Source organism: Protomyctophum parallelum (assembly GCF_964188405.1).
Source record: "Protomyctophum parallelum genome assembly, chromosome: 20".
In the NCBI taxonomy this organism is placed as follows: domain Eukaryota; kingdom Metazoa; phylum Chordata; class Actinopteri; order Myctophiformes; family Myctophidae; genus Protomyctophum; species Protomyctophum parallelum.
In genome coordinates this window covers 41,324,377-41,347,339 of record NC_139718.1, presented here as the reverse complement: position 1 = coordinate 41,347,339, position 22,963 = coordinate 41,324,377, and the positions used below count along the sequence as shown (strand labels likewise).

The following is a 22,963-nucleotide window of genomic DNA, read 5'->3' as shown; positions in this document are numbered from 1 at the left end:
TCAGCAAGGCAGATGGCTTCTTGGTTAGAGTGGGTGACAATATTATCACACGAAAAGATTAAATTACCTACTTAGGTTCCATCCTGGAGGCTAATCTTTCCGGTGATAAAATGGCCACCAACGTAATCAAAAAAGTCAATCAAAGAACAAGATTCCTTTACAGGATCTCCTCACTGGTCAACAAAAACACCTTGAAGACCTTAACAGGAGCCCTCGTACAAGGTTTCTTTGACTATGCATCCACCTCTTGGTACCACAGCACCTCAAAGGCCCTTAAAACAAGGCTCCAGACCTCCCAAAACAAACTGGTCAGGCTCCTACTTGGCCTCACCCCCTGAACCCACCTCACCCCTGCCCACTTTGACAGGCTGGAATGGCTTAGGGTCGACGACAGAGTACAGCATCTTGCAATGGGTCTGGTCCACAAGATTCGATACACCACCAAGATACCCATGTACCTGTCTAAATACTTCCTTAATGTTAACGCAGTCCACACCCACAACACCCGAGGGAGTGCAAGTTGTGCAACAAACCATCAACCATGTACAACCCAGATTCGAAACAAACAAGGGACTAAATTATTTTCGTTCCTATGCCACCAAAATGTGGAACGCCCTACCAACAGTCATTAAGACATGTGGATCCCTTGACTCCTTCAAAACCCCTCTCAAAGGGCACCTACGGACGGCTGCAATTCGAAACTGGCCCCCAAATCTGAATCAATCAATCAATCAATCAATCAATCAATCAATCAATCAGTCAATGTCTACGGACGGCTGCAATTCGAAACTGGCCCCCAAATCTGAATCAATCAATCAATCAATCAATCAATCAATCAATCAATCAATCAATCAATCAATCAATCAGTCAATGTCATGTTGCACACACGGCTAAAATAGCTCTTATTTGCGCCGCCCTCGTTGAAAACAATACATTTCCAACTCCAGCTTGTCCCAGTTGAGTTCAGTTCAGGGCTTCAGGCTGCATGAACAGCGCTCGAGCGCGCCTCTCAATGTCATAATAACTGTCTCTATGGCTCTCGAGCCAACCATCATAGCTTTTATTGTGAAGGCACCAGCCGGACGCATCTTTTATTACCACCGCGGCTGACTTGAGGCGACGTCGCTACGCTGCTGCTTTGATGTGATGATGGCGGTTGTTTTCCATCTACAGCCGATCATCTTTGATCAATAACTTTGTGATTACCACCCCTCCCCCGGGTTCTGGTCTGGAGGAGGTTATCGATCATCCTCCGCATCATCATCATTCATCATCATCATCACTGCCGGCCGGCGTGCATGGTTCTGCCGCTGATGTTTTTAATATAAATGCACTGACTGACTGACTCCATGGAATCCAAACGGGTCGAGATTCCTTCTGGGGTTCTGGACGACCTCTGCAGGTAAACCTTAATGATAGTCACAACGGGTAAAGGTAACCTTTAGGCCAGGGGCTATGGGCTCATCCCTATATGTCCCCCAGGGCACTTACTTTAGGCTAGGCCAGGGTTAGGATTAGTTTTAGCTTATATTGTAAGCGGGGAACAAATAACCTTTTTTGAGGGGTGGGGGTGGGTTTATTATTGTAAGTGGCGAACAAAGAACTTTTTTTTGCGGGGTGGCGGGGAAGAACCACCCTGGTTGGTTCCGAATCACCCTGGTTGGTCCAATCACATTTTAAACAAGGTGGACCCTCTTGTAAACAAGTGTAATGATTTATTGGGTCGTCCACTCACAGTTAAGTTAACAGCCTTTGTATTGAGTTGTGCTTGAAATGTAGGCTACTGCAAACTGTTAATAAATATATCATTCAATCAATCAATCAATCAATCAATCAATCAATCAATCAATCAATCAATCAATCAAAACCCTGCCTGGTTCTTCTGTCTGATCCACCAGTTGACCATCTCAGAGATGTCTTCTGACTGGTCGATTCTGTACTTTATTTCTGTGTATATCTCTGACTGTTGTTGTCTGCAACTCTGCATGATACGTCTTCACTTAGTTCTGAATGTACCCATACAAAACACGTAGCCGCTGCCTACAGTGCTTTAGTGCTTAATCACCAACATGAATTATGTTTATTTACAGCTAGGTAGAGTATTGGGGCGAGATGGAAAAGGGGCGACTGTACCTGTTACCCTTTAGTTTACCCTAAAGCAGTGGTTTTCAACCAGTGGTCCGGGGACCACCAGTGAGTGGTCCTTGAGGGGGTTCCAGGTGGTCCCCAGCTAAATGATGGAGAGTTGTTAAACAAATGGACTTTCATTAGATCTTTAATATTGTTTCATGTTACACTCTCAAGAGTTTAATTATTGTTAAACATCGGCATTGCTTAATTTACAAGAAGTCTACATATTAGAAAACGTAGAAGAATTATTTTTTATCAACGTTGGCCTCAATACAGGCAGCATCGAATTGGGGACAAAATCTTATCCAACAATAACAAACATTTTGATGACATTTTTGCCTCGCTGACCCACAATTAAGACTATTTAATAGTCTTAACTATTTAATAGTCTTAATTGTGGGTCAGCAAGGCTAAAATGTCATCACACGGTGGTCCATGGCTCAAATGCCGAATAATTAATTGGCCTTGAAATGAAAAGAGTTGAAAACCTCTGCCCTAAAGCCAAGGATGCTATGTTTAATTGTTTACCCAACATTTGACTTTGTCAGAACTCAGAATCAATACATCTCTGACAGTCTATGGTTTAATGCCTTAATGTCAGTGATTCTCATTTCTCACCCTTCTGTTTTTTTAATGTCAAGGACAAGGACCCTTTATAAAAGCCTGCAGTTGTTCATTTAAATTTGATAATAACTTAATGGTCTATCATCTGCAAAGTAACTAAAGCTGTCAACTTTTCAAGTTGTAGTGGACTAATGTTATGGAGTAGAAGGCCTATAATACTGAGAAATGAAATACCGTACACAAGTAGAAAGGTACAACACTTTCCCTAAAAGTACTTAAATGCACTTACATTACCATTTCCCATATCTGTGAACATGGCTGGGTGTGTGAACCTGATTGTGTTATCTAATCTAGCAATGATATGTATATAAACTATTTTAATCTCTGGTAGTGGGACCCCAATATAGCCCCTTTTGGGACCCTCTTTACCATTTGTCCTGTGCATATAAACATAGAACGAGAGTCAACTTCGTTGTCCCTTCCATTTCTTATTCTTTTGTTTTGTTTTGGGGCGGTTGTGATCCAGTCGGTTCATCCTGCACATCCCCAGTGAGGAGAGGGACAATGCCATCCGGGTGTGCTTCCAGATCGAGCTGGCCCACTGGTTCTACCTGGACTTCTGCATGATGAACACACCAGGCCTGCCTCAGTGTGGCATCCGGGACTTCGCCAAGGCCGATATCCTTCTATCTGAGGGTGTAGCCTTGGCAGCATTCCATTTCGGGTTTTATGATCCGGTTCGGGAGTGGATGGTAACTTTCGTCACGTTGTAGTCAATGATTTGTAGTCCTCTGGCAGGAAGCCAAGGGGGGAAACAGTAGTACTATGACTTAAATTACCATCCGCTCCAGACCGGTTCACACGGCGATTTTAGAACACAGACCAGGCTGTCCTCCGAGGTGGAAAGCCTGGTGACGCGAGGTTAATCAGAGGGAGCGAGGGAGTAAGCAGCCTCGGTCCCAGGCTTTACTTATCTGCGAAAAGAAAAGCCTGGTCACAACCTAAGGCAGAGAAGCTATCGGCGGTTGTATCCTCCGGAACAGCCGTCAAATGTATTTCCCCCGGATACGATATTTTCCCGACCAATCACAACACTTGTTTCATTCGCGGAGAATGTAAACTGATTTGTAAAGCATCAACGATTTCACTTCCACTACATTTTTGCAACTTCCGCTGATAGTCTTTTCAGCTTAGGTCTTGCCCAGGGTGGGGAGTAAGGGGGTACATTTTAACAGTGATCACGACACAAGGTTGACGACACGATACATGAACGATATTGGTTCATTATGGCGATACGATTCAATGATTTGAAATCGGTACAGTAACAGTAAATACATTGCATATGTGTGAAACTTGTGGATAGCGCAGGTTTTCTTTTAAGGGAATGATTTAATATTATGGATATAAAGTAAACTAAGTAAACACAATGATTCTCTGCTAAATAGATGGACATTGCATTTGAACACATTATGGACAAACGCAATTGCAAAACGATTCAATACCGATTCTTTTCCATTGCAAAACGACACGATACAAAGGCAAACGATACGATATTTGCTGTTTACATTTCGACATACTTATATTTCGATGCTGTTACTATATTGTTACACCCCTGGAGTAGAGTGTTTACCAGCCACGTCCACACGTAGACATCAAAGGGTGTTTCAGCCCCTGCCCTCTCCAGACCATGAATGCAGCACTTATTATGGTGAAAGAAATGCAAACCCTTTCCTTTCCATGCCGTACCCGAAGGCAGTATTCAGGAGATTGTTTTATTACATTTCTTATCCAAACTCTGCATTGAAAGAATTTGTTTTAGAAATCCATGTTGTGTGGCATAGTCACGTGGCGCATAAGGTCCTGGGTTCGATTCCCGCTGCGGGCGTGTTCTCTCCTCTGTGCCATCAGTGCCCGTACCCGAGGCGGGGTTGGCGAAAGGGCCTTTCTGTGTGGAGTTTGCATCTTCTCCCCGTGTCCCCTAGGGTAGGTGCCCTCACAAAAATCATGCAGTAATCCTGGTCTCTAAACTACCTGATGCAGGGGAAAGGAACTGGTCGGAATAACGTGTTCCTCCACGTTCTACATGCTACCGGGGGAAACTTCCGCCTGTCGGGTGAAAAAAGAAGCAGCTTGGACTCCTCATGCATAGAAGGAAGCATGAGGTCAGTCCACTGCACTCCCCAGGTTGGCAGAGGAAGTGTAGAGCCCAGGATTATATTGGGTAATTGACACTGGGTGAAAAGAATTGGTTGCAAAATCGTGGGATAAAAATTTAGCAAAAGAAAGTTATACGCCACATCTCCAGTAGATGAAGAGTGCAGGGTTGCACCCCGAAAATAGCTGATCTACAAGGTCTCAGCGCTATGCGCTGTGAGCTTGTAGATCTGATATTTTTTGCCCCAAAGTGCACTTTTAGGGAATTTCAGCCCCTGCCTCTAGTCTACACCCTCTGCATGTCCCTGTTGTTTACAGCGAGATAGTAAGTAAATGTAAATGGTAAGTAAATGTACTTCCTTATTGTCCACTGCTGGTTGTGATCTGCCTTCTTCCCTTGGTCCCTGTTGTCCACCATTGCTAGTGTTCTCCTTGACAGCAATACACTTTTCCAACACTGTCCGTTCCTGTTGCCTCATGGGCAAGATGTCCAGAAAGTCATCGAACAGTGGAAGGAATATAAGATGGGTGTCCCCACCTACGGCGCCATCATTTTAGACGAAACTCTGGAACACGTGAGTAAATGGACTCTAGCACTGGCTCTCATTGTGGTGTCCGCCCCCAGCTAAATGATCGATACTTGGGACCCGTACGCGTCTGCACCAGCACCAGTAGACACGTTATGAGCTGCTTTCTGTCGATGCATTCCGTGCAGGTGATCATTTTCAGTGTTCGAGTTTAGAAGCGCTCGTTGGAAATCACTCATTGGCCCTGCGTACCACCTGTTTTGAAATTGACATTAATATTAATGCACCAGCATTAATTAATCCCTCGATAGCTTATTGCCAAGGTTATATCGCATGTAACACTTACTTTGAAGAGCCAAATATCCGTAGTCGCATGTTACAATGACAAACTGCTATGTGTCGGTCTCATGCCCGGATGTTGTTGTGTCGGTCGGTGGTGGAAAAAGGCGACCGCGAGTGTCAGCCCGCCTCCTACAGCCCGTTGAAAACCCTTGTATTCACCAGAAACGGCCCCCTCAATGTCCTTTCTGAGATACAGAGCTGTGAATGGTGGGCTTAGATTGGAAGTGGATGCGAGCACATGTTCAAAATGGCCGCTGCCAGTGTCCCAGTATGTGTTGATGCGGGTATCAACATCAGCTAGCACTACGATCGGATCAAAAAATTGATTAAACAATACAAACCCGAGAATGTCGGCTTTGGCGGGCTAGGGTACTAATTTAAACCTTCGCGTTCCTCGTTTCTGGCGGACTCCGGGGTAATACAATCTGAGAACTTTTCTGTTTGCATGTATGGGCTGTCAATGGCTGGTTTTGTTGCAACTCTAGATTCAACTATTAAAAAATCATCATACATCAAATTCCGTGCTCAGCCAATCAGCTGAGCACATTCCGTGCTCATACACACTAAATGTCCTTTCCAGACGGGCAGTGATTTCACGCGCCTATAGTTTATAATTTTCAATGAGACCTCCTTTTTTTTTTTTTTACGCGCGGCGAAGTCGTGGGACAACAACGCAAGCGTATTTACGTGGGCGCGGTCCCGTGAAATTGTCGTGCGCGTGCTCGCTTCGTGCACACGCCCGCGACTCACCAGACCTAGATTCTGTTTAGCTTCTTTGGTCCTTTTTTTTTTTACGCTTGCATTGTCGCGCTGGAGCTTATGGCTGCACAGTTTATCGTTATCGTATCGTTATCGAGGTATGAACATGCGCAATATCAGTACCGATCAACGCTATTGCGATATGATATATGGTCAATATATCGTTGATATATCGTGAGTGATATTGACTTGTTATTATGCCGTTTAAAAAAAAAAAAGTTTAGTTTTCAATGTTGCAACACATATAGAATTTTTACATTTCAACGGTAATATCGGATACCATATCTATATCGCAATATTTGGCAATAATACAGAGACATGACATTTTGCCCATATCGTGCAGTGGCCCTCAAAAAATTGTGTTGCAAATTGCAGCCATGTGTTATCCTTTTGTAGTCGAGAAGAGCCATACAATGTCACTCCTAACTATGTCACTCCATTGTAGGTTTTGCTGGTTCAGGGTTACTTGGCAAAGTCAGGGTGGGGATTCCCCAAGGGGAAAGTCAACGAGGATGAGGCGCCGCACGACTGTGCCGTGCGAGAAGTGAGTCTGTTAATCCATTTTGACCTGAGGACGATTCTACAAAATGTCTTCTAAATCATGACAGTTTTCTGAAAAACCTGTGTTTCTCTGTCAGTGGTTCTCAAACTATTTCATGTCGAGGAACCCCAAAACTATATGTAACTGGCCGCCGACCCCCATCTGAAAATATGTTGTTGCAGGTACCTGCAACCCCTCCGGAAGCAAAGATTTGAGTTGAAAACGTTTCCTGTGAAAGAGTATATTTTAAAAGATTTGCACACGTTTTCACGATAAAAAAATAAATGGCAGATCTACAAGCTCGTATGAGCTTGTAGATCTGCTATTTTTCAACAGCTAAAGTTTGAAAAGCAAAGCTTTTGCACACCTACAAGCGACAGGTGCGTAGGAGAGGGTACGGTGCCCCAAAAATGAACAAGGAAAACAACCGCACACTGTCTTCAAATGCAGTGACCACCATTTTATTTACAGGGAAATAGCAACGTTTCAGCCTATGCGGCCTTCATCAGGCTATCTTTATGGATAGCCTGATGAAGGCCGCATAGGCCGAAACGTTGCTAGTGTTCAACTGATTCGAGTTTGCTTTCTACATGTTCCGCCTGTCACAATTACATCGCATGATCGCTATTATTTTGCATGTCAGAATTGGTTTTGTATCTTGTGTTTCTTAATCTGTATGAATTCATCAGTTGGAAAATAGCAGAAATAGACAATCTACACGTCGGGATCTGGTATTATCTGCCATTTCTGAAAAGTTTTGAAAGTTATATAAGGTGATTAAGTATATTGGCCTGTTTTGGCCAATATAGCACATTATTTATTATTACTGGTCCGGGTCATTGTCACTTGTCAGTCATTTCTTTGTATGCCAATTGATTGTCAACTAAAATGACATTGCTTTGACAGCCCCGATAGATGCCAGGTCATCTTCTTGAGTGCAGGTGTATAACTGAACTGAAATCGGGTGTAAACCTCATTATGTCTATAACAGATTTACATTTCAGGATTCAACCGCAAAAACTAGCAAACGTAGCAGATCTCCAAGCTCTAAACGTGTTGCTTCACGCCATGCGTTGAGCTGGTAGAGCTGCTACTTTTGATTCAAGTTAGAACGTGGAGATATAAGCGGTTTCTGCGACCGCTCATCTGTGACTTTGACTGTGCTCCAGTGTTGTTTTCGTCGACTAGTACCATGTCGAAAAATGTTCGTCAACTACCTTTTTTCACTGACAAAAACTACATAAAAACTAAGCCATGATGACTAAAACTATGACTAAATATACTGACAATTTCATCAACAAATAAAAACGACTAAAATGTTAGGAAGGGACTAGTGGACAAGATAGCCAGTACAAGTCATTTTACACTTGGTTGCATGCTGAAAATAGCCGATCTACAAGCTCACAATGCTCACACGTTGTGAGCTTGTAGATCGGCTATTGTAAAAACAGTCATTGCGACGAAAAAAATCAACTGTAGATTTAGTCGACTAAAATCTTATGATATTTAGTCGACTAAAACTAGACTAACAATAAAACCTTCCAGGTCACTAAAATGTGACTAAAAACGAAATGAAAACGTTTCAAGAGACTATGACTAAAACTAAAATCAAAATTTGCTGACAAAAACAACACTGCCGTGCTCTTTGCAGGTTCTGGAGGAGACGAGCTTCGACATCAAAGATCGTATCTCCAAGGACGTGTTCATCGAGCATAAAATCACCGACCAACTGGCCCGCCTCTACATTATACCCGGAGTGTCCAGAGACACAAAGTTCAACCCCAAAACCCGCAAGGAGATCAGGGTACATATCGTATATATATATTGTGGGGGCACTGTTTCACCAGACCAAAAAAGGCACAGAGATCAAGTTCAGAGTGCTATACACAACGGCACTTTTATTTGTTGGTCGGTCAAAAACAACATAAATGTCCACCCGTTAGGGAATGGGCTTTGACTCAGGGGCTCTTCGTTTCATAGAGCATGGCCACAACTTAGGTCTCTTCTGTAATAGGGTTTGGGGACCTTGTCCCTCAATCTTCATTAAAGGGGGGGGGGGCTAGGGGCACTCCTGTGTCCCAGCCAGTATGCCTATTTCCCAGAGCCCAGCGATCACTTCTATGGACAGGGTAGGTGAGCCTGGGAGGTGAGAGATCACACAGTTAGTCTTGTCATCACATTTCACTCATGACTGGAAATACTAGGAGAGGGAATAGTATATGGAACCGTCTTACCGGGTGCCGCACGCCAGCCTGTCTCTCGGGAGAGTCTGAGAGTGTGAGCACAGCAGGACAGAGCCTTTTGTAACCTGCCTGGGTGTGGTCGCGCAGCAGGTGGCTTGTTAAGGCAGACGAGGAGACGGGCTGGGATGTACCTTCCGTCCAGGACCCGCCCCCGTTGCCGTTGGCAACGCTTGACTCTGCCTGTCTCTCTGTCTCTCTCCCCGAGGTGGCTATACCGTGGCGCGCGGTCCCGGACCGAGACGCCACACATTCCCCCCCTATGTTTCACGCCGGGGCGGGAGACATCATGATCACTTCTCTCCTCATGTAGTCTGGACAGTGCGTCTGCGTGGGGAATTGACTTCCCGGGTCGATGTTCCACCACAAACTTGTAGTTTTGCAGTTCGATGAACCACCTAGTCACCCGACTGTTTCTGTCCTTGTTCGTGGCCATCCATTTTAGTGGCGCATGATCCGTTATCAGCGTGAATGGACGGCCCCAGAGATAGTATCGCAGGTAGTGTATCGCCCACTTAATGGCGAGGCACTCCTTTTCTACCGTTGCGTAATTTCGTTCATGTTTGAGCAGTTTTCTGCTAATGAAGGAGACGGGGTGCTCCTCTCCATTTATCACCTGGGACAGCACCGCGCCGATGCCTGTCCCTGAGGCGTCTGTGTGGAGAAGAAACGGCAGGTTAAAGTTTGGCGATATTAACACAGGTTTCTGGCACAATGCCTCTTTCAGCCTTGTGAAAGCCGTTTCTGCCTCAGAGGTCCACTTTATGTGGTGTGGCTCCCTCTGGCGGGTCAGCTCGTACAGTGGAGCGGCCACCGAGGAATAATTCTCAATGAATTTCTGATAGTAGGCTAGCAGTCCCAGGAAGGATTTTACCTGTCGCTTGGTGACGGGGCGGGGCCATTCCTTGATGCGCTGTACCTTCTTTTCCTGGGGCTTTACGCATCCCCGTCCAACGGTGAATCCCAGGTAGTCAGTCTCCGTCATACCTATTCTGCATTTCTTCGCGTTGGCCGTGAGATTGGCGGAGCGCAGCTCATCTAGGACCGCCTCCAGATGTCTTAGATGCTCCTGCCAACTCCTGCTATGGATGATGACGTCATCGATGTATGCGGCCGCGTAGTCCTGGTGGGGGCGTAACACTCTGTCCATCAGGCGCTGGAATGTAGCTGGGGCCCCGTGTACTCCAAACGGCAGGACTTTATATTGGAATAGCCCATCTGGTGTAGAAAAGGCTGTCTTTGGTCTGGCTCGCTCGGTTAATGGGATTTGCCAATACCCTTTGGTCAAGTCGAGCGTGCTGATGAACCGAGCGGGCCCGAGCCGCTCGATCAGTTCATCAATCCGGGCCATCGGATAACAGTCAAAGTTCGGTACCTCATTCAGTTTTCGGAAGTCATTACAGAATCGTAGTGAGCCGTCAGGCTTTGGCACAATCACGATCGGGCTGCTCCACGGGCTGTAGGACTCCTCGATCACGTCTAATTCTAACATTTTTTTTACTTCCTCTCGTATCGATATCCGACGGGCTTCGGGGATTCTGTACGGGCGCTGTCTGATCACCACGCCAGGTTTCGTGTCTATGTCATGTTTGGCTAGGTGGGTTCGGCCTGGGAGTTCGGAGAACCGGTCGCTACAGCGGCTCAGCAGCTCGTTCACCTCCTGGACCTGCCGGGGGGAAAGCTCTTCCCCGACCGGGACAGGAGGGGGCGCCTGGGGGGAGACAACAGTCAGTAATGCAGTCATGGGTATCTCGCTAGGTGGATGCCACTTTTTCAAAATATTGACATGGTAAATCTGATGTGTTTTCCGTTTCCCCGGCTGGCTCACTCTGTACGTGACAGGTCCCATCTTCTCCATTATCTCGTACGGCCCCTGCCACTTAGCTAGGAACTTACATTCACTCGTAGGCACCAGGACAAGCACCTTTTCGCCCACGTTGAACTCTCGTACAGCCGCCTGTCGGTTATATATTCTGGCCTGGTCCCTCTGTGCCTTCTCCATATGCTCTTTCACTAGGGGCCATATCGCTTTGGCCCGGGCTTGGAGCTGCTGGATATGATCCACAACACTGCGGTGTGGAGAGGGTTGACTCTCCCAGGCTTCCTTGGCCAAGTCCAGCAGGCCCCGGGGTCTCCTCCCGTATACCAGCTCAAAAGGGGAAAAGCCAGTGGAGGCCTGGGGAACCTCTCTAATCGCGAACAGCACATATGGAATTAACCGGTCCCAATCCTTTCCGTCCATTTCCGCCACCTTTTTCAACATCCCTTTCAGTGTTTTATTAAACCGTTCTACCAGCCCGTCTGTCTGGGGGTGATAGACTGAGGTTCGGATGCTTCGGACCTTTAGCCATTTATACAAATGTTTTAATATCGTGGCCATAAAACAAGTCCCTTGATCACTCAGGATTTCTGAAGCTATGCCGACCCGACTAAACAGCATCATCAATTCGTGTGCGATGGCTTTGGAAGTGGCGGCGCGTAACGGTATTGCTTCTGGATAGCGGGTGGCATAATCCATAATGACTAGGATATAGCGGTGGCCACGGGCCGACTTCGGCAGTGGGCCCACTATATCCATAGCTAATCGATCGAACGGGGTTTCTATAATGGGCATGGGGACGAGTGGGTTACGGTAGTGTGGTTTGGGGGCCACGAGTTGGCATTCGTGGCATCCCCGGCAGAAATCCTCTACGGCTCTTTTTACCCCAGGCCAGTAAAACCGGGCGAGGATTCGGTCGTAAGTTTTCTCTATACCCAGGTGGGCCCCAAGTTGGTGCGTGTGCGCCAAGTACAGCACGCGTGATACATAGCTTTTTGGCACCAGCAACTGTTCAATTCTTTCCCCCCCTTGCTTTGTAACCACTCGATATATAAGCCCATTTCTCACAATGAAATAAGGGGAGGTGCTGGCACTCACCGCTTCGTCGTCTGGGCCATCGATCTCCGCCACCCGTTGACGTGCCGCCTCCAAGTTTGGATCTGTCCACTGCTGGGTGGCGAACTCGCCATAGTGTGCCGGGGGGTCTGCGTCAGGGGGGGGGAACTCTGCAAACGGATCGCTCTCCTCTCCAGCGTCCTCTCTCTCTCCCTCTCTCTCCCTCTCTCTCTCTCTCTCTCTCTCGGTGTCCTCCTCGCTGCGCGGCTCGGCGCTCATCCTATTCTCCTGCGCGTCTGAAGGCGAGCTGTCACTCGGGCCGGCGCTCGAGCTGTCTCGGAACGCGGGGCACGCTGGGCGGGGGTCTTGGTTCCGTCCGGCGGTGCGGGCTCTGCGTCGCTTCGTCCGAGTTTTAGACGGGGTTGCCGTGGGGTTCCAGTACCGCTCAAAAAGAGGCCAGTCGGCGCCGAGGAGGAGGGGCACGGGCAGCCCGGGGACGACACCTGCCACCACAGTGGCGCTTCCTCGCGGTGTCTGGATTCGGATGCTGGAGGTGGGGTAGCGCTTCACATCTCCGTGCACGCACGTCACGGGCACGGTCTCTTCCCCCAGGGGGCCCGCGAAGGCGGGACGTACCAGTGTGACAACACTGCCCGAGTCCAGCAGCGCATGGGTGTCTTTCCCGTCCACCTTCACCGGCAGGGAAGTATGCTTCTTCTTCTTTCCTGTGCCATATAGGCAGGGTCGGGCCGAGTCCGATGCGGCGGTGGCCATACTGACGTCAGCTCGGGCGGGGCACGTCCAGGACAGGTGGTCCAGCTTCCCACACACATAGCAGTGTCGGGGAGGCGCTCGACCCGACCGGTCCGGTCCGGTCTCTTGTCGGGGTGCCTGCGCTGGGGGCCCCGTGTTCTGTCGCCGTCTGTCCCTGTCCCGGCCACCGGAGCGCTCTTCTCCGGTCTGCTTCGGCGGGTCTGTCTTGTTAAGACCTCTCAACATCTCGGTGTAGGCTTGGTGGTTCTCCAGGAGCGCTACTAGCTCGTCGATGGAGGCGGGGCTCACCTGGGCCGAGTATTTTCTGGCGTCTGGCGGTACGGCTCGGATGCACTTGTCGATGATCAGCCGGTCGACACAGGCTGGCTCTCCCGGGCTCAACAGCCAACTGTGTGCCAACCGGCGGAGCGCGGCCACTTGCGGTCGCGGCGGCAGGTTCGCCTGGTATGTCCAATTGTGGAATCGCTGGGCTCTGGCTGGGAGGCTTTGGCCCTGGCGGGCGAGGATGGCGGCCTTCAACCTCTCGTACTCCTGGGCCTCAATAGCGGGGAGGTCCCTACAGGCTCTCTGAGCCTCACCTGAGAGGAACGGGGCCAGTATGGATCCCCATTCTGCGGGCGGCCACCTCTCCCTGGTGGCGGTGCGCTCAAAGAGTTCCAAGAAGGCCTCTATATCGTCGTCGGTGGCCAGTTTGGTCAGCACGTCGCCCGGGGCCCTAGTGTGGTTGGCATCTTGATTCATTCGTCTCAGCAGTCCCTGCATAGCGTCTTGCAGCTCCGTCTGGCTCCGTTGTAGGCCAGCTTGGCTGGCAAGGAGGGCAGTGAGGGCTGCTGTGTGCTCCATAGTTTTGTCGGGTTAGGTGTATTTTTTGATGAGGATCTGCAGCTACCCACATTCTCCACCATATGTGGGGGCACTGTTTCACCAGACCAAAAAAGGCACAGAGATCAAGTTCAGAGTGCTATACACAACGGCACTTTTATTTGTTGGTCGGTCAAAAACAACATAAATGTCCACCCGTTAGGGAATGGGCTTTGACTCAGGGGCTCTTCGTTTCATAGAGCATGGCCACAACTTAGGTCTCTTCTGTAATAGGGTTTGGGGACCTTGTCCCTCAATCTTCATTAAAGGGGGGGGGGGCTAGGGGCACTCCTGTGTCCCAGCCAGTATGCCTATTTCCCAGAGCCCAGCGATCACTTCTATGGACAGGGTAGGTGAGCCTGGGAGGTGAGAGATCACACAGTTAGTCTTGTCATCACATTTCACTCATGACTGGAAATACTAGGAGAGGGAATAGTATATGGAACCGTCTTACCGGGTGCCGCACGCCAGCCTGTCTCTCGGGAGAGTCTGAGAGTGTGAGCACAGCAGGACAGAGCCTTTTGTAACCTGCCTGGGTGTGGTCGCGCAGCAGGTGGCTTGTTAAGGCAGACGAGGAGACGGGCTGGGATGTACCTTCCGTCCAGGACCCGCCCCCGTTGCCGTTGGCAACGCTTGACTCTGCCTGTCTCTCTGTCTCTCTCCCCGAGGTGGCTATACCGTGGCGCGCGGTCCCGGACCGAGACGCCACAATATATATACCCACATCTTTCACCCACCCATCCACCTGCCTTCTGCCTAATGTTGGACGTTTTTCATTTCGAGACTGGCAACCAACGATTATTCTTTTTAGTGATCGTTCTATTGGTTTCTCGATTAGTTCAATTGACAAAAAATAATTGTCTTTTTTAAATCAGTTAGTCTAACTGGTGCCAAGAATATGGAGAATAGTCGTTCCAACAAGCTCGTTGTGATCCTGTACATGCTATTTCTGCTACTTCTGAAAATTGATTGATTAGAATTGGTTATTCTTGTAATCGATCAAATCTATTAGTTTGATTCACTATTGCATCCCCTAGTAAAAAAAAAAAACCTTGTAGATCTGCTATTTTAGCTATTTTCTGAAGAAAACCAAAATATTGATTACAATTGAGTATTCTTTATAATCGAGTTTGTTTAAAAATCAAATAAAGTGTTTTCATTGCGTTGGTGTTTCCCCTCTTGTAGAACATCGAGTGGTTCCCCATTGAGCAGCTGCCTTGTCACCGGAACGACATGACGCCCAAATCCAAGCTGGGGTTGCCCCCTAACAAGTTCTTCATGGCCATTCCCTTCATACGGTGAGAGAGAGAGAGAGAGAGTCCTTTGCTTATGAGGGGCCCCGTGCCGTGTCCACCCAAACCTTATGAGGGGCCCCGTGCCGTGTCCACCCAAACCGCTCGGGTGTTGTTTTGAGGGGCGGTGGTGACGTGCTGATTTTGAAAGGTCCTCTCGGGTCTAAATGTGTTATAATCCATTTAGACCCAGATTAAAAAAATAAAAAATAAGCTAAGATTTGAGTTGGAAACGTTTGCTCTGAAAGAATATATATATATATATATATATTCAACAGATTCTTCTTGGATTTTTCAAAAATAGCTGATCTACACAAGCTGTGTGCCACGTTACGAGCTTGTAGGTCTGCTATTTTTCAGTAGCTAAAGTATAACACAATGCTTAAAACACCAAAAGGGGGTTGCCGTCCCGAGCGGGTTGAGTAACATGAATAGATTGAGGTGGTTGTTTGACCTGGGTGTTGGTCCGCAGGCCGCTGAGGGAGTGGATCGCCAGGCTGAAGGGCGAGTCTACCGACAGCGACGACGACTTCCCTGGCAGCGCCGGAGCGACCTGCAAACCTTCGGAGAAATCCCGGTAACTGTTCTGTTCTTTTTATTATAATACTTTTTGTCTCAGAGCCTCAGCCTGATGGCAAGTGCAAAACCTACTCTCTCCCCATTCCTTCGGCCTGGTGGAGACAACAACGCACAATAAAGTCACTTGTTTTTTGGGTTTTTTTTTTTTCTTATTCATCAAAAGTCTGATTTAACATATTCGGACCATTTAGTCCAAATCCAAATATCCTTTCTTCCTCAGTTCTGAGTGAGTTAGACAGTTTTTTTTTGTTTACATCATGAGTAATCTCAATCCATTCTTCTACTCAACACATCTTTGTTTTCATGTACCCGTGTAGGTCCAAACACAGACGGCCACAGCTTCCGGACGCGCTGTTGGGAGACGTGTGGGGCAAAGCCAGGCCGCAGAAGACCCTGCTGGGACCGCTCAGCCAGTACGAGCTGAACGAGTGCATGAAAGCCAAGGTCAGACTCATTCTTTTATGTTTCGGCCCCCAAATTCTTGAATGAACTCCCCAACCATCTCAGAGCTGCTCCCTCTCTCCTCTCCTTCAAAACCTCACTCAAAACACACCTCTTCCGAATAGCCTTCCCCAGTTGAGGTCTCGTTTATCCTTTTATCTTTTTAACCCTGTATCTGTTATGTTTTAGCTTTGATCTTTTTTTTCTTAATAAAGTCTGTTCCTGGTGTTCCCTTGTAAAGCGCTTTGGGTATTTAGAAAAGCGCTATATAAATCTGAGCTATTATTATTATTATTATTATTATTATTCAACACAGCAGTGTTGTTTTTGTCGACTACCTTTTTTCGTGCTCAGACGCACCCACCCAGCCACCCACCCACACACACACATAGCTCAATGGAGTGGTTGCACCACCTTAAACGGATACTTCAACCCTAAAATGACATTCTTTCTATCGATTACTCACTGAATTCAGTATTTCTGAGGTGCGCTAGCCCCTCCTAATGTCTGGCTTCCGTTAATTACATATGGACTTTTAATTTTAAGTTTGTTTAGAGTACAATGTTTTTTTTTGTTTTTTTGTTTGCACATTCCTAAGCCATTCATTTGATGACTGACAGTGGTTCCCTATGGAGACGCAAAGAGACTCCACTGCCGGTCATCAAATTATTGGCTTAGTGCGACAAAAGACAAAAGAATATCCATGAATTCATGTCGAGTAATTGATAGAAAAAAGTTTCTATCCCTTTTAGGATTCAGAGATTCAAAGGGTTTCATTGTCAAGCAGCTACTGTGTTTATTGGCTTTACTGTTGTACAGTTGAAGCTGTGACTGAGTTTTATAGCATTACAGTTGGAAGTGCCTGTCTTTTGTTTTCATTATGTGGTCTTTGTCGCCATCCTATGGACAAAGTCAATACTGCAAGTGAGATTCGTCACCATTATAAAGCATGGCTCTCAAATCAAATATGCAAAGCTGTTCATTTGTCACTCCCTCGTACAAGTACATGCATTCTCCACAGACTGTGTTAACAACATAATACAAAATAATTGAAAATGTGATAAAGTCTGCACACTTGTTAAACATACTTTGTTGTGTTGTGCTCTCAACGTTTCGACCACCAGATCTTCCATCAATAGTTTTCTGATAGCAATATACTTGTAGAAGAAGTAACCACGCATTGATATCAAAGCGCGGTGGACGAGCTTTCTTAAAAGCAAGTGTCAAGTGCAACGTAAAGTAACATTCCTCTTGTTGGTCCCCCCCCCCCATAGACTCCAAACATGAAAGGCAGTCGCAAGTCCCAAGATTCTCTGAGCCTGAAGAAAGGAGCCAATGGCAACGGGGTGAGAGCAGAGCATAACCTCAAGACTGAGTTTCTTAGTAGCTCCAGAAAGATCTAAAATGGCATGTGGTGTGATGAGGCTCTCATGAAGTCATTCCTTGACGATGTTTTATTTTTTTATTATTATTCCCACAGAAAGAAGAGCGCAAATTTCAACCCAGAAGACTACAGGACAACTTTGACAAAGGTACATTCAGTTGAGAGAAAGAAACGTTTGTTTGGAAGCGACATTGAGCTTCGGTAGAACCTCGGGTTGTCCCTGGGGAGATGGTCCATTATCGTTGTGTTGTTTCCTCTGTGCTCTGTAATGGGGGAACCACGAATCGTGATTCACTCTCATTCTATGGTCAAACGGATCTCAAAATCACATTTTACACAATTGTTACAAACATTATGATTATTTTAAATGACGACTACTCAAAGTGAATGGATTCGCTACTGCCAGTTCCTCTCTGACCACCTACCAAAGTTACTTTTACCACTTTAACCCTGGGCTTCCCTATTTGGGGGGGGGGGGGGGGGAACAAATCTATGTACTAGCATATATAACCCATCTTTGAGTGGCGCAATCACTCCAAGGAACAGCAATGTCCGTGTCCGCCTATGTGTTGTTCACCTATGTGTTGGTTAATGAGCACCAGTATGAGTACCAGTGGGTTGTGCCAGAAACAGAGAGAGAGAGAGAGACAGTGCTGCACTGTTGCCTGCTAATGAGAGAGAGAGAGAGAGAGAGAGAGAGAGAGAGAGAGAGAGGAGGAGGAGGAGGAGGGGGGTGGGGAGAGAGAGAGAGGGGAGTTGCACCACTCGGTTCACACGGGTGTGATTTTTCTCCCCAATTTAGTCGTTAAGACAATGAATTCCTCCCCACACACATTTTGTCTGTTGTGACTGCTGTTGTGCACCCTACTGACTCACCTCCCAGGGTTGGAGGACGTAGAGTAGGGGTACTCTATTTTGATGACAAATCATGACAATAAAACACAACGTTATGGGCCGATCAAATAATTAGTGAGAAGAAAAACAAAACAAAAAGTGTTGTACCCCTGTCTTTCTAATTATATGGTCTGCCCAAAACATTGTGTTTAATTATTGTCATGATTTGTCACGATCCGAGTTGGCTTTGTCCGCGGTGTAAACGTCTTTTAAATAAATACCTTTTTGAAAAGCCTATGGGGAAACTGAACGGGGAATTTACTTGCTGGGCCACTCGTCGTTCTGAAAGGGGGCGCTCTATAGGGCTTAAGCAGTTAAAACCTATATACCTTTAGCCAACGACATGGATGATTAAATTGATTAGTTCGATAAACTGTTGCGCCCCTAGAATATTCACGATATAATTGCAGTCAAATCGTGAATTCAGATCATTTTGGGAGCTACAGATGGTACTGTTACACACCGTATTTCCATTGTGTTCATTATTTATGCCGCCAAATTCCACAGTTTACCTTCATGACAAATTATTATAGGACCAACCATCTGACCTTGACGGGATCAAAGTTTTCTTTGCGATTCACGAATATCCCACTGATAATAATGTACTGATAATACTCGTTAACTGAGATTCAGAATGTAGAATTATTGTTGGTCATCCTGTTCCAAATGAATTTGGTTATTCTCCCCCCCCCCCCCCCCCCCGGAATCTAAAGTATATATTTTGGTATTCAGACAGCCAGCAATGACTAAAACGCTCTGTAAGGCTTCACTCACACCTTTCGATCTAGCATACAACATTGATGCATGCTAGATGTATGAGACTTGTTTACTGATGCAAGCTCCCAATGCATTTCCAATGGAAGTCACATGGTTTGACCCAACATTTTTGTTGTACGGCTTTCGGCTGTGTTTTGACTGCCTCCCTCCCCCTCATGCAACATAAATGTTTTGTCAAACCATGTGACTCCCATTGGAAATGAATTGCTAGCTTGCATCAGTCAATAAGTCTCATGCATCAGCTATACATCAATCTGTTGTGAAGGTGTGAGTCAGGCCTAACACATCTAGGAGCCACAATCTGCATTCAAAGATTTTCCTAGAAGCTTTGTCATTGTTCGAAGAAAAGAAACCTGGTCGAAATGACAAACCAATTAGGAAGTACACAGGCCAATGACAAAGCTTTTAGTAAACTCTTTGAATGCAGATTGCCCTAGATGAGTCGCAGACAAACCTTTTACTCATTGCTGGCTGTCTGAGAATGCATTTTGACCATAGGCATTTCTTAAATTATTAATTTAAAGACCTTTTAAGCGTCGTACGAAGCCAACTCTTGTCGTGATAAATCACACACAATATTTTGGACCAAACATTGAATTAGAAAGTAGAAAAGAACGGCAGGTTACAACACTTTTTTTGTTGTTTTTCTTCTTTGTAATTATTTGTTTGGTCCAAAATATTGTGTGTGTTGTCATGATTTGTCACGACAAGAGTTGGCTTCGTACGACGCTTAAAAGGTTTTTAAATAAAGAATTTAAGAAATGCCTATGGTCAAAATGCATTGCGATTCATTTCCTGGGCCACTCGTTGTTCTGAAAGGGGGAGTGACTGCAGTCCCGCCCCCTACCAGGGCCCAGGAAATGATTCTCCGTTCATTTTCCTCATAGACTTTTCAAAAAGTATTTATTTAAAGACCTTTTAAGCGAAGAAAAAAAACGGAAGGTTACAACACTTTTTTTGTTTTTCTTCTTTGTAATTATTTGTTTGGTCCAAACTATTGTGTTTATTGTCATGATTTGGCTGAGTTGGCTTTGTCCGCGGCGCAACCGTCTTTAAATAAATACCTTTTGGAATGTCTATGGGGAAAAAATGCATTGGGAATCATTTCCTGGGCCTGGCGTCGCCATGACAGGGGGCGGGACTGCGACGCACTATAGGAGTGGTAGCACCACTCCAAAAAACGTTTCTTATAGCAGCTTTAATCTTGTGCTCTCTCCCACAGAGGCGGTTTTCTGCAGTCCCACCAACGGCCACCTGGCACTGTACAACAACAACAGCAGAGACTACGAGCAGCTGTTCTCGTCCCGATCGTTCCTCAACTTCAAGTTCGACCGGGAAGCCGTTCTGAAATGTTTCGACCCGTTATGATCGCCGCACCGCCGATGGAACGTCCGCACTAGCTTTGTTTGGTGTCGGCTGCTTTTTGGTGGGTTTTTTTTTAACGCCATTGCTCCGAGGAAGCGGGCCCAAATAGAACAGTGAATCTCAACTTTTTTTTCCTTTTTTCCTTTTTCAAAGACCGCCACTTTGATATGCATCGGGCCACGGACCCCCATTCGATCCCCAATCTACAATGTAAAGTCCTCATGGTTAACCCATTCTGAACGGGAACCCATTTTGGTGTTAGCACTATGCTATGCTTTAGCTATTGAAAAATAGCAGATCTACAAGCTCATAGCGCGCCACCGAGTGGCGCGCTACGAGCTTGTAGGTCTGCTATTCTTGAAAAATCGAAGAAAGACTTACATTTTTAGAATCTGATCTCGGGTCAGAATGGGTCCATCAGACCAGTGTGTGTCCAGTGGAAACCTCGTATGAATCTGATCTCATGTCAGAATGGGTTAATGGTTCCTTTTGAACACACTCAGAGTTCCAGAGCCGTACGGACCCAAAGTTGAGAACCGTTGATCTAGAAGAGGGTGTGTCTGTCTCTGTCCAGCTAATCTTGCGAACCACTTTACTGAATATTTTTCGTATCTCGTGTGTGTGTGTGTGTGTGTGTGTGTGTGTGTGTGTGTGTGTGTGTGTGTGTGTGTGTGTGTGTGTGTGTGTGTGTGTGTGTGTGTGTGTGTGTGTGTGTGTGTGTGTGTGTGTGTGTGTGTGTGTGTGTGTGTGTGTGTGTCACATTGTCGGAATTCATAATGTAAGATCTACTGTCCTTCACTCCATATTTGGGCAAGACCGACCTGACCAATATATGACATCATGCGTATGACGTCAGACAGAGATCCATCCTCCAGAGAAGCCATGCCGTCGTTAGACCTCGTCTTGTTTTCCTTTTTTTTTTCTTCTTTTTTTTAATGATTTATATTTTATTGAAAATGTTATTTTTGTACGCAGGACATGATAATGATTGAAATAATACATCACACACGACGACAAGAAGAACGACTACAAAAACAATAATGGATCATTATAATTGTCCAATAATGGACAATATAAACAACAATGGATGAACAACAAAAGAAATAAAACGATACAAAAACCCACAGTTGCTTATCTTGATTCATCAGAGTGAATGATTGACGTGCTGAACGAGTGTGAAGTTGCACTCTCCTCAAGTTGAGACAAACGTAATGCTAACAAGAAGGATGCGCGTTTGAGAACCATTTAAAAACAATGCCTTACACTTAAAGGGACACTTCACCCTTTTTGCAAAAAAATATATGTTAATGATGTTTAGAAGCTTTAGAACACTTTCCTGAAGATCTTTATGTGTGTAATATGTGGTTTTAGATATTTTAGATTGTAGCAGTGAGCCTGTTGTCTCTGATGTCATGGACACTGGGCTCACTTCCTTCCTGGACTACATGTTGTCTCAGTAAGACAGCTCTCCCCCTATCCACAAGGAGGAGCAGTGCACCAAAGAATTATGGGAATTGTAGTCCAGGAAGGTAGTGAGACCAGTGTCCATGACATCAGAGACAACAGGCTCACTGCTACAATCTAAAATAACTAAAACCACATATTACACACATAAATACCCCCAGGAAAGTGATCTAAAGCTTCTAAACGTCATTAACATATATTTTTTTGCAAAAAGGGTGAAGTGTCCCTTTAAGGTCCCTGCACACTGGACTCGTTTTCTGATTTGTAGCGGCCTCTTGAGCCCCATTGCCCCCGCCGGCTGGGGCAGCGGCTGTCCACCTCCATGAACAGCTCTCAGCGGGTAAATGGGGCTGGTCAAGGTCTCAGGTTCCAACTCCGATGTTTTTTATTCCCCCCCCCTGGACCCCCCTGCATGGGGTTTAAGAGGTTTTAAGCTATTATAGACTATTATATGTGCCAGGTTCAATGCCTTGTCCAAAGGGCACTTCAGCGGTGGTAATTTTAACGTGCCGTTCCGGGGATACGAACTATAGCGACCTTCCGATATCAAGACCGCTCCGCAAACCGTTCGGCCACCGCTGCCATTAGGTAGTCCTAATATAGCAGACCTACTGTTCCACTGACTGAGGTATAGGTGTAAATCTTGGCATATTTCACTTTGGTCAAATTGAATAAACATATAATTCAAATAAAGTATTTATCTTAGTTACTTATTAATCAAAACTAGGGGTGTCCCGATACAATTTTTTCGTTTCCGATCCTGATACCACAATCAGCCGATACCGATAGAGAATACCGATACCAACCGGGAATAGTCTTTATAGCAGACTCCTCACTCAAACGTGCACTTGCAGTTTGGGCAACTCCAGCGCAAACTCCACATCCCCCGACATTTTATGGTGATACGGTACGATTCAATGATTTAAAGGACAACTTTAGTTTTTTTCAACCAAGGTTCATGTTTTAGGTTGTTATTAGAGAAACTACAAGGTGAGTGTTA

The 22,963-nt window shown here is 46.2% G+C and overlaps 1 protein-coding gene across 1 annotated transcript; it reads left to right on the top strand.

Annotated features, from left to right (window-relative positions):
- Positions 1-1,134: 1,134 nt before the first annotated feature.
- Positions 1,135-21,621, top strand: dcp2 (decapping mRNA 2). Its single transcript, XM_083791580.1, has 11 exons — positions 1,135-1,402; positions 3,221-3,372; positions 5,296-5,423; positions 6,922-7,020; positions 8,669-8,821; positions 14,953-15,065; positions 15,532-15,636; positions 15,956-16,082; positions 17,354-17,425; positions 17,560-17,611; positions 20,357-21,621. Exons 1-11 carry the CDS (start codon positions 1,350-1,352, stop codon positions 20,500-20,502), a joined length of 1,200 nt encoding a protein of 399 aa, XP_083647706.1. The 5' UTR covers positions 1,135-1,349; the 3' UTR covers positions 20,503-21,621.
- Positions 21,622-22,963: the final 1,342 nt, after the last annotated feature.

Bases quoted from the DNA above. Each gene is read 5' to 3' on its own strand.
- dcp2 (XM_083791580.1), top strand. From the start codon at position 1,350: ATGGAATCCAAACGGGTCGAGATTCCTTCTGGGGTTCTGGACGACCTC. The intron at 8,822-14,952 runs GTACATATCGTA...CCCCTCTTGTAG, and splicing joins AAACCCGCAAGGAGATCAGG to AACATCGAGTGGTTCCCCAT. The intron at 16,083-17,353 runs GTCAGACTCATT...CCCCCCCCATAG, and splicing joins ACGAGTGCATGAAAGCCAAG to ACTCCAAACATGAAAGGCAG.